General features: G+C 48.7%; 1 protein-coding gene across 4 annotated transcripts in view; it reads right to left on the minus strand.

Annotated features, from left to right (window-relative positions):
• Positions 1-15,728, minus strand: part of LOC115121989 (FYVE and coiled-coil domain-containing protein 1-like) — a 64,563-nt gene that overhangs the window by 24,591 nt on the left and 24,244 nt on the right. For 3 of the 4 annotated variants that reach the window (XM_065006016.1, XM_065006015.1, XM_065006014.1), the window contains 2 exons: positions 13,502-13,669; positions 6,270-6,735 (listed from right to left, as the gene is read on the minus strand). In XM_065006016.1, the coding sequence (XP_064862088.1) occupies positions 6,270-6,735; positions 13,502-13,669 (634 nt within the window). The remainder of the gene's footprint in view (positions 1-6,269; positions 6,736-13,501; positions 13,670-15,728) is intronic. The other variant, XM_065006017.1, reaches the window with a different exon arrangement.

Below are 15,728 nucleotides of genomic sequence, written 5' to 3' on the forward strand. Positions count from 1 at the left end.
GTGTCTGTGAAGCCACCAGCTGAATGGGCTGCTGCAGGAGAGACAGTGAGAGGTACCTGACACCAGCTGCAGGAGAGACAGTGAGAGGTACCTGACACCAGCTGAATGGACTGCTGTAGGAGAGACAGTGAGAGGTACCTGACACCAGCTGCAGGAGAGACAGTGAGAGGTACCTGACACCAGCTGCAGGAGAGACAGTGAGAGGTACCTGACACCAGCTGAATGGACTGCTGCAGGAGAGACAGTGAGAGGTACCTGACACCAGCTGCAGGAGAGACAGTGAGAGGTACCTGACACCAGCTGCAGGAGAGACAGTGAGAGGTACCTGACACCAGCTGAATGGACTGCTGCAGGAGAGACAGTGAGAGGTACCTGACACCTGCTGCAGGAGAGACAGTGAGAGGTACCTGACACCAGCTGCAGGAGAGACAGTGAGAGGTACCTGACACCAGCTGAATGGACTGCTGTAGGAGAGACAGTGAGAGGTACCTGACACCAGCTGCAGGAGAGACAGTGAGAGGTACCTGACACCAGCTGCAGGAGAGACAGTGAGAGGTACCTGACACCAGCTGAATGGACTGCTGCAGGAGAGACAGTGAGAGGTACCTGACACCAGCTGCAGGAGAGACAGTGAGAGGTACCTGACACCAGCTGCAGGAGAGACAGTGAGAGGTACCTGACACCAGCTGAATGGACTGCTGCAGGAGAGACAGTGAGAGGTACCTGACACCTGCTGCAGGAGAGACAGTGAGAGGTACCTGACACCTGCTGCAGGAGAGACAGTGAGAGGTACCTGACACCAGCTGAATGGACAGCTGCAGGAGAGACAGTGAGAGGTACCTGACACCAGCTGAATGGGCTGCTGCAGGAGAGACAGTGAGAGGTACCTGACACCAGCTGCAGGAGAGACAGTGAGAGGTACCTGACACCTGCTGCAGGAGAGACAGTGAGAGGTACCTGACACCAGCTGCAGGAGAGACAGTGAGAGGTACCTGACACCAGCTGAATGGACAGCTGCAGGAGAGACAGTAAGAGGTACCTGACACCAGCTGCAGGAGAGACAGTGAGAGGTACCTGACACCAGCTGAATGGACAGCTGCAGGAGAGACAGTGAGGGGTACCTGACACCAGCTGAATGGACTGCTGCAGGAGAGACAGTGAGAGGTACCTGACACCAGCTGAATGGACTGCTGCAGGAGAGACAGTGAGAGGTACCTGACACCAGCTGAATGGACAGCTGCAGGAGAGACAGTAAGAGGTACCTGACACCAGCTGAATGGACAGCTGCAGGAGAGACAGTAAGAGGTACCTGACACCAGCTGAATGGACAGCTGCAGGAGAGACAGTGAGAGGTACCTGACACCAGCTGCAGGAGAGACAGTGAGAGGTACCTGACACCAGCTGAATGGGCTGCTGCAGGAGAGACAGTGAGAGGTACCTGACACCAGCTGAATGGACTGCTGCAGGAGAGACAGTGAGAGGTACCTGACACCAGCTGAATGGGCTGCTGACAGTGAGTAGAGCTGAATGGGCTGCTGCAGGAGAGACAGTGAGAGGTACCTGACACCAGCTGCAGGAGAGACAGTGAGAGGTACCTGACACCAGCTGAATGGACTGCTGCAGGAGAGACAGTGAGAGGTACCTGACACCAGCTGCAGGAGAGACAGTAAGAGGTACCTGACACCAGCTGCAGGAGAGACAGTGAGAGGTACCTGACACCAGCTGAATGGACTGCTGCAGGAGAGACAGTGAGAGGTACCTGACACCAGCTGCAGGAGAGACAGTGAGAGGTACCTGACACCAGCTGCAGGAGAGACAGTGAGAGGTACCTGACACCAGCTGAATGGGCTGCTGCAGGAGAGACAGTGAGAGGTACCTGACACTGCTGCAGGAGAGACTGAGAGGTACCTGACACACTGCTGCAGGAGAGACAGTGAGAGGTACCTGACACCAGCTGCTGACACCCATGGACTGCTGAGGAGAGACAGTGAGAGGTACCTGACACCAGCTGCAGGAGAGACAGTGAGAGGTACCTGACACCAGCTGCAGGAGAGACAGTGAGAGGTACCAGTGACACCAGCTGAATGGACTGCTGCAGGAGAGACAGTGAGGTACCTGACACCAGCTGCAGGAGAGACAGTGAGAGGTACCTGACACCAGCTGCAGGAGAGACAGTGAGAGGTACCTGACACCAGCTGAATGGACTGCTGCAGGAGAGACAGTGAGAGGTACCTGACACCAGCTGACACCTGCTGCAGGAGAGACAGTGAGAGGTACCTGACACCAGCCTGCTGCAGGAGAGACAGTGAGAGGTACCTGACACCAGCTGAATGGGCAGCTGCAGGAGAGACAGTGAGAGGTACCTGACACCAGCTGAATGGGCTGCTGCAGGAGAGACAGTGAGAGGTACCTGACACCAGCTGCAGGAGAGACAGTGAGAGGTACCTGACACCAGCTGAATGGACTGCTGCAGGAGAGACAGTGAGAGGTACCTGACACCAGCTGCAGGAGAGACAGTGAGAGGTACCTGACACCAGCTGAATGGACAGCTGCAGGAGAGACAGTGAGAGGTACCTGACACCAGCTGCAGGAGAGACAGTGAGAGGTACCTGACACCAGCTGAATGGAGCTGACAGGAGAGACAGCTGAGAGGTACCTGACACCAGCTGAATGGACTGCTGCAGGAGAGACAGTGAGAGGTACCTGACACCAGCTGAATGGACTGCTGCAGGAGAGACAGTGAGAGGTACCTGACACCAGCTGAATGGACAGCTGCAGGAGAGACAGTGAGAGGTACCTGACACCAGCTGAATGGACAGCTGCAGGAGAGACAGTGAGAGGTACCTGACACCAGCTGAATGGACCAGCTGCAGGAGAGACAGTGAGAGGTACCTGACACCAGCTGCAGGAGAGACAGTGAGAGGTACCTGACACCAGCTGAATGGGCTGCTGCAGGAGAGACAGTGAGAGGTACCTGACACCAGCTGAATGGACAGCTGCAGGAGAGACAGTAAGAGGTACCTGACACCAGCTGAGAGGTACCTGACACCAGCTGAATGGACTGCTGCAGGAGAGACAGTGAGGGGTACCTGACACCAGCTGAATGGACTGCTGCAGGAGAGACAGTGAGAGGTACCTGACACCAGCTGAATGGACAGTGCAGGAGAGACAGTGCAGGAGAGACAGTGACACCAGCTGACCATGGACAGCTGCAGGAGAGACAGTGAGAGGTACCTGACACCAGCTGAATGGACTGCTGCAGGAGAGACAGTGCAGGAGAGGTACCTGACACCAGCTGAATGGACAGCTGCAGGAGAGACAGTGAGAGGTACCTGACACCAGCTGCAGGAGAGACAGTGAGAGGTACCTGACACCAGCTGAATGGGCTGCTGCAGGAGAGACAGTGAGAGGTACCTGACACCAGCTGAATGGACTGCTGCAGGAGAGACAGTGAGAGGTACCTGACACCAGCTGAATGGGCTGCTGCAGGAGAGACAGTGAGAGGTACCTGACACCAGCTGCAGGAGAGACAGTGAGAGGTACCTGACACCAGCTGCAGGAGAGACAGTGAGAGGTACCTGACACCCGCTGCAGGAGAGACAGTAAGAGGTACCTGACACCAGCTGCAGGAGAGACAGTGAGAGGTACCTGACACCAGCTGAATGGACTGCTGCAGGAGAGACAGTGAGAGGTACCTGACACCAGCTGCAGGAGAGACAGTGAGAGGTACCTGACACCAGCTGCAGGAGAGACAGTGAGAGGTACCTGACACCAGCTGAATGGGCTGCTGCAGGAGAGACAGTAAGAGGTACCTGACACCAGCTGAATGGACTGTACCTGACACCAGCTGCAGGAGACCAGCTGACAGCTGCAGGAGAGACAGTGAGAGGTACCTGACACCAGCTGCAGGAGAGACAGTGAGAGGTACCTGACACCAGCTGCAGGAGAGACAGTGAGAGGTACCTGACACCAGCTGAATGGGCTGCTGCAGGAGAGACAGTAAGAGGTACCTGACACCAGCTGAATGGACTGCTGCAGGAGAGACAGTGAGAGGTACCTGACACCAGCTGCAGGAGAGACAGTGAGAGGTACCTGACACCAGCTGAATGGGCTGCTGCAGGAGAGACAGTGAGAGGTACCTGACACCAGCTGCAGGAGAGACAGTGAGAGGTACCTGACACCAGCTGCAGGAGAGACAGTGAGAGGTACCTGACACCAGCTGAATGGGCTGCTGCAGGAGAGACAGTGAGAGGTACCTGACACCTGCTGCAGGAGAGACAGTGAGAGGTACCTGACACCAGCTGAATGGGCTGCTGCAGGAGAGACAGTGAGAGGTACCTGACACCAGCTGAATGGACTGCTGTAGGAGAGACAGTGAGAGGTACCTGACACCAGCTGAATGGGCTGCTGCAGGAGAGACAGGAGGAGACAGTGAGAGGTACCTGACACCAGCTGAATGGCTGCTGCAGGAGAGACAGTGAGAGGTACCTGACACCAGCTGAATGGGCTGCTGCAGGAGAGACAGTGAGAGGTACCTGACACCAGCTGAATGGGCTGCTGCAGGAGAGACAGTGAGAGGTACCTGACACCAGCTGAATGGACTGCTGCAGGAGAGACAGTGAGAGGTACCTGACACCAGCTGCAGGAGAGACAGTGAGAGGTACCTGACACCAGCTGAATGGCTGCAGGAGAGACAGTGAGAGGTACCTGACACACCAGCTGAATGGACTGCTGCAGGAGAGACAGTGAGAGGTACCTGACACCAGCTGAATGGGCTGCTGCAGGAGAGACAGTGAGAGGTACCTGACACCAGCTGAATGGACAGCTGCAGGAGAGACAGTGAGAGGTACCTGACACCTGACACCAGCTGAATGGACTGCTGCAGGAGAGACAGTGAGAGGTACCTGACACCAGCTGAATGGGCTGCTGCAGGAGAGACAGTGAGAGGTACCTGACACCAGCTGAATGGGCTGCTGCAGGAGAGACAGTGAGAGGTACCTGACACCAGCTGAATGGGCTGCTGCAGGAGAGACAGTGAGAGGTACCTGACACCAGCTGAATGGGCTGCTGCAGGAGAGACAGTGAGAGGTACCTGACACCAGCTGAATGGGCTGCTGCAGGAGAGACAGTGAGAGGTACCTGACACCAGCTGAATGGGCTGCTGCAGGAGAGACAGTGAGAGGTACCTGACACCAGCTGAATGGGCTGCTGCAGGAGAGACAGTGAGAGGTACCTGACACCAGCTGAATGGGCTGCTGCAGGAGAGACAGTGAGAGGTACCTGACACCAGCTGAATGGGCTGCTGCAGGAGAGACAGTGAGAGGTACCTGACACCAGCTGAATGGGCTGCTGCAGGAGAGACAGTGAGAGGTACCTGACACCAGCTGAATGGGCTGCTGCAGGAGAGACAGTGAGAGGTACCTGACACCAGCTGAATGGGCTGCTGCAGGAGAGACAGTGAGAGGTACCTGACACCAGCTGAATGGGCTGCTGCAGGAGAGACAGTGAGAGGTACCTGACACCTGCTGCAGGAGAGACAGTGAGAGGTACCTGACACCAGCTGAATGGGCTGCTGCAGGAGAGACAGTGAGAGGTACCTGACACCTGCTGCAGGAGAGACAGTGAGAGGTACCTGACACCAGCTGAATGGGCTGCTGCAGGAGGGACAGTGAGAGGTACCTGACACCAGCTGAATGGCTGCAGCTGAATGGACTGCTGAATGGGCTGCTGCAGGAGAGACAGTGAGAGGTACCTGACACCAGCTGAATGGGCTGCTGCAGGAGAGACAGTGAGAGGTACCTGACACCAGCTGAATGGACTGCTGCAGGAGAGACAGTGAGAGGTACCTGACACCAGCTGAATGGGCTGCTGCAGGAGAGACAGTGAGAGGTACCTGACACCAGCTGAATGGGCTGCTGCAGGAGAGACAGTGAGAGGTACCTGACACCAGCTGAATGGGCTGCTGCAGGAGAGACAGTGAGAGGTACCTGACACCAGCTGAATGGACTGCTGTAGGAGAGACAGTGAGAGGTACCTGACACCAGCTGAATGGGCTGCTGCAGGAGAGACAGTGAGAGGTACCTGACACCAGCTGAATGGACTGCTGCAGGAGAGACAGTGAGAGGTACCTGACACCAGCTGAATGGGCTGCTGCAGGAGAGACAGTGAGAGGTACCTGACACCAGCTGAATGGGCTGCTGCAGGAGAGACAGTGAGAGGTACCTGACACCAGCTGAATGGGCTGCTGCAGGAGAGACAGTGAGAGGTACCTGCAGGTGTGTCTGTGAAGCCACCAGCTGAATGGACTGCTGCAGGAGAGACAGTGAGAGGTACCTGGCACCAGCTGAATGGGCTGCTGCAGGAGAGACAGTAAGAGGTACCTGACACCAGCTGCAGGAGAGACAGTGAGAGGTACCTGACACCAGCTGAATGGACTGCTGCAGGAGAGACAGTGAGAGGTACCTGACACCAGCTGAATGGACTGCTGCAGGAGAGACAGTAAGAGGTACCTGACACCAGCTGCAGGAGAGACAGTAAGAGGTACCTGACACCAGCTGCAGGAGAGACAGTGAGAGGTACCTGCAGGTGTGTCTGTGAAGCCACCAGCTGAATGGACTGCTGCAGGAGAGACAGTGAGAGGTATTGCTACAGGTATCTCTCTTTGTCTGCTCTTCTGCTCTCAACTTCTGCTCAAACTCCAGAGCATCAGACTTCTGCCACAAGGCATCCTTCTCCCTGGAAATACACACACAATTCCCACACAGGTTAATTCACACACGGTTCAATTCCCACACGGTTCAATTCCCACACGGTTCAATTCCCACACAGGTTCAATTCCCATACGGGTTAATTCCCACACGGGTTCAATTCCCACACGGGTTAATTCCCACACGGTTCAATTCCCACACGGGTTCAATTCCCACACGGGTTAATTCCCACACGGTTCAATTCCCACACGGGTTCAATTCCCACACGGGTTAATTCCCACACGGTTCAATTCCCACACGGTTCAATTCCCACACGGGTTAATTCACGCACACCAGGCATGCATCCACATGTCTGTCACAATCCATCCTTCTCCCTGGAAATACACAGTTCGATACGCACACAGCCGGATCCTCACAGGTCCACCGGTACCCGAATACTCCAGACCCGATCCAGGACCCGACCGGGTCCAAAACTCTAAATAATGTCACAGGTCCACCGGTACCCGAATACTCCAGACCCGATCCAGGACCCGACCGGGTCCAAAACTCTAAATAATGTCACAGGTCCACCGGTACCCGAATACTCCAGACCCGATCCAGGACCCGACCGGGTCCAAAACTCTAAATAATGTCACAGGTCCACCGGTACCCGAATACTCCAGACCCGATCCAGGACCCGACCGGGTCCAAAACTCTAAATAATGTCACAGGTCCACCGGTACCCGAATACTCCAGACCCGATCCAGGACCCGACCGGGTCCAAAACTCTAAATAATGTCACAGGTCCACCGGTACCCGAATACTCCCGACCCGATCCAGGACCCGACTGGGTCCAAAACTCTAAATAATGTCACAGGTCCACCGGTACCCGAATACTCCAGACCCGATCCAGGACCCGACTGGGTCCAAAACTCTAAATAATGTCACAGGTCCACCGGTACCCGAATACTCCCGACCCGATCCAGGACCCGACTGGGTCCAAAACTCTAAATAATGTCACAGGTCCACCGGTACCTGACACCAGGTACCCGAATACTCCAGACCCGATCCAGGACCCGACTGGGTCCAACACTCTAAATAATGCCACAGGTCCACCGGTACCCGAATACTCCCGACCCGATCCAGGACCCGACTGGGTCCAAAACTCTAAATAATGTCACAGGTCCACCGGTACCCGAATACTCCCGACCCGATCCAGGACCCGACTGGGTCCAAAACTCTAAATAATGTCACAGGTCTGAGTTGGGTCTGATATGATTGTCACAGGTCTCATAGAAACACATTGAATAACAGACAGTCCTTACTGCTATTAGCCCATAGAAACACATTGAATAACATATAGTCCTTACTGCTATTAGCCCATAGAAACACATTGAATAACAGATAGTCCTTACTGCTATTAGCCCATAGAAACACATTGAATAACAGACAGTCCTTACTGCTATTAGAAACACATTGAATAACAGATAGTCCTTACTGCTATTAGCCCATAGAAACACATTGAATAACAGATAGTCCTTACTGCTATTAGCCAATAGAAACACATTGAATAACAGACAGTCCTTACTGCTATTAGCCCATAGAAACACATTGAATAACAGATAGTCCTTACTGCTATTAGCCCATAGAAACACATTGAATAACAGATAGTCCTTACTGCTATTAGCCCATAGAAACACATTGAATAACAGATAGTCCTTACTGCTATTAGCCCATAGAAACACATTGGAATAACAGATAGTCCTTACTGCTATTAGCCCCTAGAAACACATTGAATAACAGACAGTCCTTACTGCTATTAGCCAATAGAAACACATTGAATAACAGACAGTCCTTACTGCTATTAGCCCATAGAAACACATTGAATAACAGATAGTCCTTACTGCTATTAGCCCATAGAAACACATTGAATAACAGATAGTCCTTACTGCTATTAGCCCATAGAAACACATTGAATAACAGATAGTCCTTACTGCTATTAGCCCATAGAAACACATTGAATAACAGATAGTCCTTACTGCTATTAGAAACACATTGAATAACAGACAGTCCTTACTGCTATTAGCCCATAGAAACACATTGAATAACAGATAGTCCTTACTGCTATTAGCCCATAGAAACACATTGAATAACAGATAGTCCTTACTGCTATTAGAAACACATTGAATAACAGACAGTCCTTACTGCTATTAGCCAATAGAAACACATTGAATAACAGATAGTCCTTACTGCTATTAGCCCATAGAAACACATTGAATAACAGATAGTCCTTACTGCTATTAGCCCATAGAAACACATTGAATAACAGATAGTCCTTACTGCTATTAGAAACACATTGAATAACAGATAGTCCTTACTGCTATTAGCCAATAGAAACACATTGAATAACAGACAGTCCTTACTGCTATTAGCCCATAGAAACACATTGAATAACAGATAGTCCTTACTGCTATTAGAAACACATTGAATAACAGATAGTCCTTACTGCTATTAGCCCATAGAAACACATTGAATAACAGATAGTCCTTACTGCTATTAGCCCATAGAAACACATTGAATAACAGATAGTCCTTACTGCTATTAGCCCATAGAAACACATTGAATAACAGATAGTCCTTACTGCTATTAGCCCATAGAAACACATTGAATAACAGATAGTCCTTACTGCTATTAGCCCATAGAAACACATTGAATAACAGATAGTCCTTACTGCTATTAGAAACACATTGAATAACAGATAGTCCTTACTGCTATTAGCCCATAGAAACACATTGAATAACAGACAGTCCTTACTGCTATTAGCCCATAGAAACACATTGAATAACAGATAGTCCTTACTGCTATTAGCCCATAGAAACACATTGAATAACAGATAGTCCTTACTGCTATTAGCCCATAGAAACACATTGAATAACAGATAGTCCTTACTGCTATTAGCCAATAGAAACACATTGAATAACAGATAGTCCTTACTGCTATTAGCCAATAGAAACACATTGAATAACAGATAGTCCTTACTGCTATTAGCCCATAGAAACACATTGAATAACAGATAGTCCTTACTGCTATTAGAAACACATTGAATAACAGATAGTCCTTACTGCTATTAGCCCATAGAAACACATTGAATAACAGATAGTCCTTACTGCTATTAGCCAATAGAAACACATTGAATAACAGATAGTCCTTACTGCTATTAGCCCATAGAAACACATTGAATAACAGACAGTCCTTACTGCTATTAGCCCATAGAAACACATTGAATAACAGATAGTCCTTACTGCTATTAGAAACACATTGAATAACAGACAGTCCTTACTGCTATTAGCCCATAGAAACACATTGAATAACAGATAGTCCTTACTGCTATTAGCCCATAGAAACACATTGAATAACAGACAGTCCTTACTGCTATTAGCCAATAGAAACACATTGAATAACAGATAGTCCTTACTGCTATTAGCCCATAGAAACACATTGAATAACAGATAGTCCTTACTGCTATTAGCCCATAGAAACACATTGAATAACAGACAGTCCTTACTGCTATTAGCCAATAGAAACACATTGAATAACAGACAGTCCTGACTGCTATTAGCCAATAGAAACACATTGAATAACAGACAGCCCCCACAAAAAATCTGAAGGAAGTTTGTTCTGAAGTGTCTGAGAGATATAAGAAAGATCAGGAAACATGTATATTTTTTTAACCTTATTTAAACCCTTATTTTTATACTTCCATAAATGTTTTCAACAAGTACAGGGGAACATCAGACGAGTCGTGCTGATGGGGATCATAGAGCAGAACAACCAACAAGTACAGGGGAACATCAGACGAGTCGTGCTGATGGGGATCATAGAGCAGAACAACCAACAAGTACAGGGGAACATCAGACGAGTCGTGCTGATGGGGATCATAGAGCAGAACAACCAACAAGTACAGGGGAACATCAGACGAGTCGTGCTGATGGGGATCATAGAGCAGAACAACCAACATGTACGTATCCGTGAGAGTCTCACCTTGCCACAGAGGGGTCTTAATTAACCTCTTGAAGCTAGGGGGCACTATTTTTTATGTTTGGAAAATGAACGTTCCCAAAGTAAACAGCCTATTTCTCAGGACCAGATTCTAGAATATATAATATCCGTAATAACTTTTTTAAATATATAATATAATTGACATATTAGGATAAAAAACACTCTAAAGTTTCCAAAACTGTCAAAATATTGTCTGTGAGTATAACAGAACTGATATTGCAGGCGAAAACCTGAGAAAAATCTAACCAGGAAGTGGCTTCTATTATCTTATTCTTTGTTTTAGTATGGTCAGGGCGTGAGTTGGGATGGGCAGTCTATGTTTGTTTTTCTATGTTGGTTTTTGTGTTCGGCCTAGTATGGTTCTCAATCAGAGGCAGGTGTCGTTAGTTGTCTCTGATTAAGAATCATACTTAGGTAGCCTGGGTTTCACTTTTGGTTGGTGGGTGTTTGTTTCCATGTGAGTGTTTTGGCCACACGGTACTGTTTGGGTTGTGGGTGTTTGTTTCCATGTGAGTGTTTTGGCCACACGGTACTGTTTGGGTTGTGGGTGTTTGTTTCCATGTGGGTGTTTTGGCCACACGGTACTGTTTGGGTTGTGGGTGTTTGTTTCCATGTGAGTGTTTGGGCCACACGGTACTGTTTGGGTTGTGGGTGTTTTGGCCACACGGTACTGTTTGGGTTGTGGGTGTTTTGGCCACACGGTACCGTTTCGGTTTTGTAAATTCACGTTGTTATTTTCTGTTTAGTGTTCTGAGTTTGAATTAAAAATCATCATGAACAAAGCTGCTCTTCAGACGAAGAGGAGGAAATCCGTTACAATTATAAAAAAAGTTATTACGTTATTTGGAATTTGTCTGCGTTGTCATTTCCTGTGGATTTCTGAACAACGCGCGCCAAACAAACGGAGGTATTTTGGATATAAAAATAATCTTTATGGAACAAAAGGAACATTTGTGTAACTGGGAGTCTCGTGAGTGAAAACATCAGAAGATCATCAAAGGTAAATTAATAATTTGATTGATTTGCTTTTCTGATTTTCATGACCAAGCTACCTGATGCTAAGTGTACTTAATGTTTTGTCGAGCGATCGATAAACTTACACAAACGCTTGCATTGCTTTCGCTGTAAAGCATAATTTCAAAATCTGAGACGACAGGTGGATTAACAAAAGGCTAAGCTGAGTTTTGCACTTGTGATTTCATGAATATGAATATTTTTTTGTAAAATTATGACTGAGGCGCTATGCTATTCAGCGGTTGATGACAATTATCCCGCTTAAGGGATGGGTAGCGTCAACAAGTTTTTTTAAAGTGCCTTCGGAAAGAATTCAGACCCCTTGACTTTCTCCACATTTTGTTACTTTACAGCCTTATTCCAAAATGGATTCAATAAAACCATTTCCGGAAATATCTTATTTATAAGACCTTTTTGCTATGAGACTCGACACAGCTCAGGTCCATCCTGTTTCCATTGATCATCCTTGAGATGTTTCTACAACTTGATTGGATGGAGTAGAGCTGTGGTAAATTCAATTGATTGGACATGATTTGGAAAGGCACACACCTGTCTATATAAGGTCCCACAGATGACATTGCATGTCAGAACAAAATCCAAGCCATGAGGTCAACGGAATTTTCCGTAGAGCTCTGAGGCACAAATCCGAGACAGGATTGTGTCGAGGCACAGATCTGGAGTTCCCCAACAACACAGTGGCTTCCATCATTCTTAAATGGCAGAAGTTTGGAACCACCAAGACTGTTCCTAGAGCTGGCCGCCCGGCTAAACTGAGCAATCGGGGGAGAAGGGCCTTGGTCAGGGAGGTGACCAAGAACCTGATGGTAACTATGACAAAGCTCCAGATTTCCTCTGTGGAGATTGGAGAACCTTCCAGAAGGACAACCATCTCTGCAGCACTCCACCAATCAGGCCTTTATGTTAGAGTGGCCAGACGGAAGCCACTCCTCAGTAAAAGGCACATGACAGCCCGCTTGGAGTTTTACAAAAGGCACCTAAAGAAACCAGATTCTCTGGTCTGATGAAACCAAGATTAAACTCTTTGGCCTGAATGTCAAGAATCATGTCTGGAGGAAACCTGGCACCATCCAGGTGAAGCATGGTGGTGGCAGCATCATGCTGTGGGGATGTTATTCAGCGGGAGGGACTGTTTTTCAGTGACAGGAACCAAGAGACTAGTCAGGATCGAGGCTAAGATGAACTGAGCAAAGTACAGAGGTCCTTGATGAAAACCTGCTCTAGAGCCTCAGGACCTTAGACTGGGGCGAAGGTTTACCTTCCAACAGGACAACAACCCTAAACACACAGCCAAGACAACGCGGGAGTGGCTTCGGGACAAGTCTCGGAATGTCCTTGAGTGACCCAGCCAGAGCCCGGACTTGAACCTGATCGAACATCTCTGGAGAGACCTGAAAATAGCTGTGCAGCAACGCTCCCCATCCAACCTGACAGAGTTTGAGAGGATCTGCAGAGAAGAATGGGAGAAACACACACACACAATAGAGGTATCTTCTTGAGGATGGGGCTCTACCGCAGCCGGCTGTGTACTGTGTACAGTCTGGGCAGCAGCGCTCTCTGGCACACAAGCACACAGGGGGCACCACACACCAGAATTACAAATAATTATTGATTGATAAATCGAGGTCAATTGATCAGCAAATCAACTGACTGATTCGTTGACCGATTGATTACCTGATGAGTTCTATGAGTCTTTCCTCCAGATTGATTTAACAATTGATTACCTGATGAGTTCTATGAGTCTTTCCTCCAGATTGATTTTGGTGCGGTAGAGGTCGTCCAGTTCAGCTGAGGTCCGGAGCTCATAGCTCTGTTTGTCCTGACAGGCTTTCCGTAGTCCCTCCCTCAGCTCCTCACAGGACCTCTGAGACACAACCAGGCTCTCTTCACTCCTGATATAATACCACAGAGACATAGATATAATACATGAGTATAATACAATGACTGACAGGCAAAGACTCACGTGGTCACAAAAGACACACAGAACTAAGTATATGTGACCGACCGCCTTGCTTCAGTCTTATGTAGCAAAATTTGAAATGGTGATTTATTTTTTATTTTTTACATTGGATAGAAGTAGAGACTCAGAGCTAAAAAATTGGTATATCATACACTGCATTTGAGGAAACAATGGGAAAGTATTTCTGCTTTGAAAGTTGATCAACTTGTAACCACACTTTTGAGAAAAATGGCCTTGGAATGTTTTGGTACCTAGTGGAGAGCCCTTCTTAGTCTACAATCATTCAGCATCGTTCCCACCCTCCTTAAGCTTTAGCCCCACCCATCTCTTTAATGGTTGATCCAAGCATTCTGTGCTAACAGCAGTCAAGCACCCAAGCTAACTTGCTAGCTACTTCCAGACACAAATGAGAGAACAGCTAACTGAACATTACTCGCCGAGCTGGTTAGGCCGTTATGTTATCCAGAGTGTTGGTGACTGTAACTGTGCTGTCAGACTGTCCGTTGGTAAATTCAGAGCTGGGCACTCTGTCCGAGGAGTTGGGTTGATCCGAGCTGACCTCTGACCTCACAACGGCAGTCAAGCACCCAAGCGATCTGGTTAACATTGGGCTAGCTACTTCCAGAAACAAATGAGAGAATTCCCCACTGACCATTTTACTCGCCGTAGCAGAGCTGGTTTTTCACGTTATCCAAATCAAATCAAATTTTATTTGTCACATACACATGGTTAGCAGATGTTAATGCGAGTGTAGCGAAATGCTTGTGCTTCTAGTTCCGACAATGCAGTGATAACCAACAAGTAATCTAACTAAAAATTCCAAAACTACTGTCTTATACACAGTGTAAGGGGATAAGGAATATGTACATAAGGATATATGAATGAGTGATGGTACAGAGCAGCATACAGTAGATGGTATTGAGTACAGTATATACATATGAGATGAGTATGTAGACAAAGTAAACAAAGTGGCATAGTTAAAGTGGCTAGTGATACATGTATTACATAAGGATGCAGTCGATGATCTAGAGTACAGTATATACGTATGCATATGAGATATATAATGTTACTTACCCTACATTATTCAAGGTAGCATTGTTTAAAGTGGCTAGTGATATATTTACATCATTTCCCATCAATTCCCATTATTAAAGTGGCTGGAGTTGGGTCAGTGTCAATGACAGTGTGTTGGCAGCAGCCACTCAATGTTAGTGGTGGCTGTTTAACAGTCTGATGGCCTTGAGATAGAAGCTGTTTTTCAGTCTCTCGGTCCCAGCTTTGATGCACCTGTACTGACCTCACCTTCTGGATGATAGCGGGGTGAACAGGCAGTGGTTCGGGTGGTTGATGTCCTTGATGATCTTTATGGCCTTCCTGTAACATCGGGTGGTGTAGGTGTCCTGGAGGGCAGGTAGTTTGCCCCCGGTGATGCGTTGTGCAGACCTCACTACCCTCTGGAGAGCCTTACGGTTGAGGACGGAGCAGTTGCCGTACCAGGCGGTGATACAGCCCGCCAGGATGCTCTCGATTGTGCATCTGTAGAAGTTTGTGAGTGGTTTTGGTGACAAGCCGAATTTCTTCAGCCTCCTGAGGTTGAAGAGGCGCTGCTGCGCCTTCTTCACGACGCTGTCAGTGTGAGTGGACCAATTCAGTTTGTCTGTGATGTGTATGCCGAGGAACTTGAAACTTGCTACCCTCTCCACTACTGATCCATCGATGTGGATAGGGGGGTGTTCCCTCTTCCTGAAGTCCACAATCATCTCCTTAGTTTTGTTGACGTTGAGTGTGAGGTTATTTTCCTGACACCACACTCCGAGGGCCCTCACCTCCTCCCTGTAGGCCGTCTCGTCGTTGTTGGTAATCAAGCCTACCACTGTTGTGTCGTCCGCAAACTTGATGATTGAGTTGGAGGCGTGCGTGGCCACGCAGTCGTGGGTGAACAGGGAGTACAGGAGAGGGCTCAGAACGCACCCTTGTGGGGCCCCGTGTTG

This window comes from Oncorhynchus nerka, linkage group LG20 (assembly GCF_034236695.1).
Source record: "Oncorhynchus nerka isolate Pitt River linkage group LG20, Oner_Uvic_2.0, whole genome shotgun sequence".
Taxonomy (NCBI): domain Eukaryota; kingdom Metazoa; phylum Chordata; class Actinopteri; order Salmoniformes; family Salmonidae; genus Oncorhynchus; species Oncorhynchus nerka.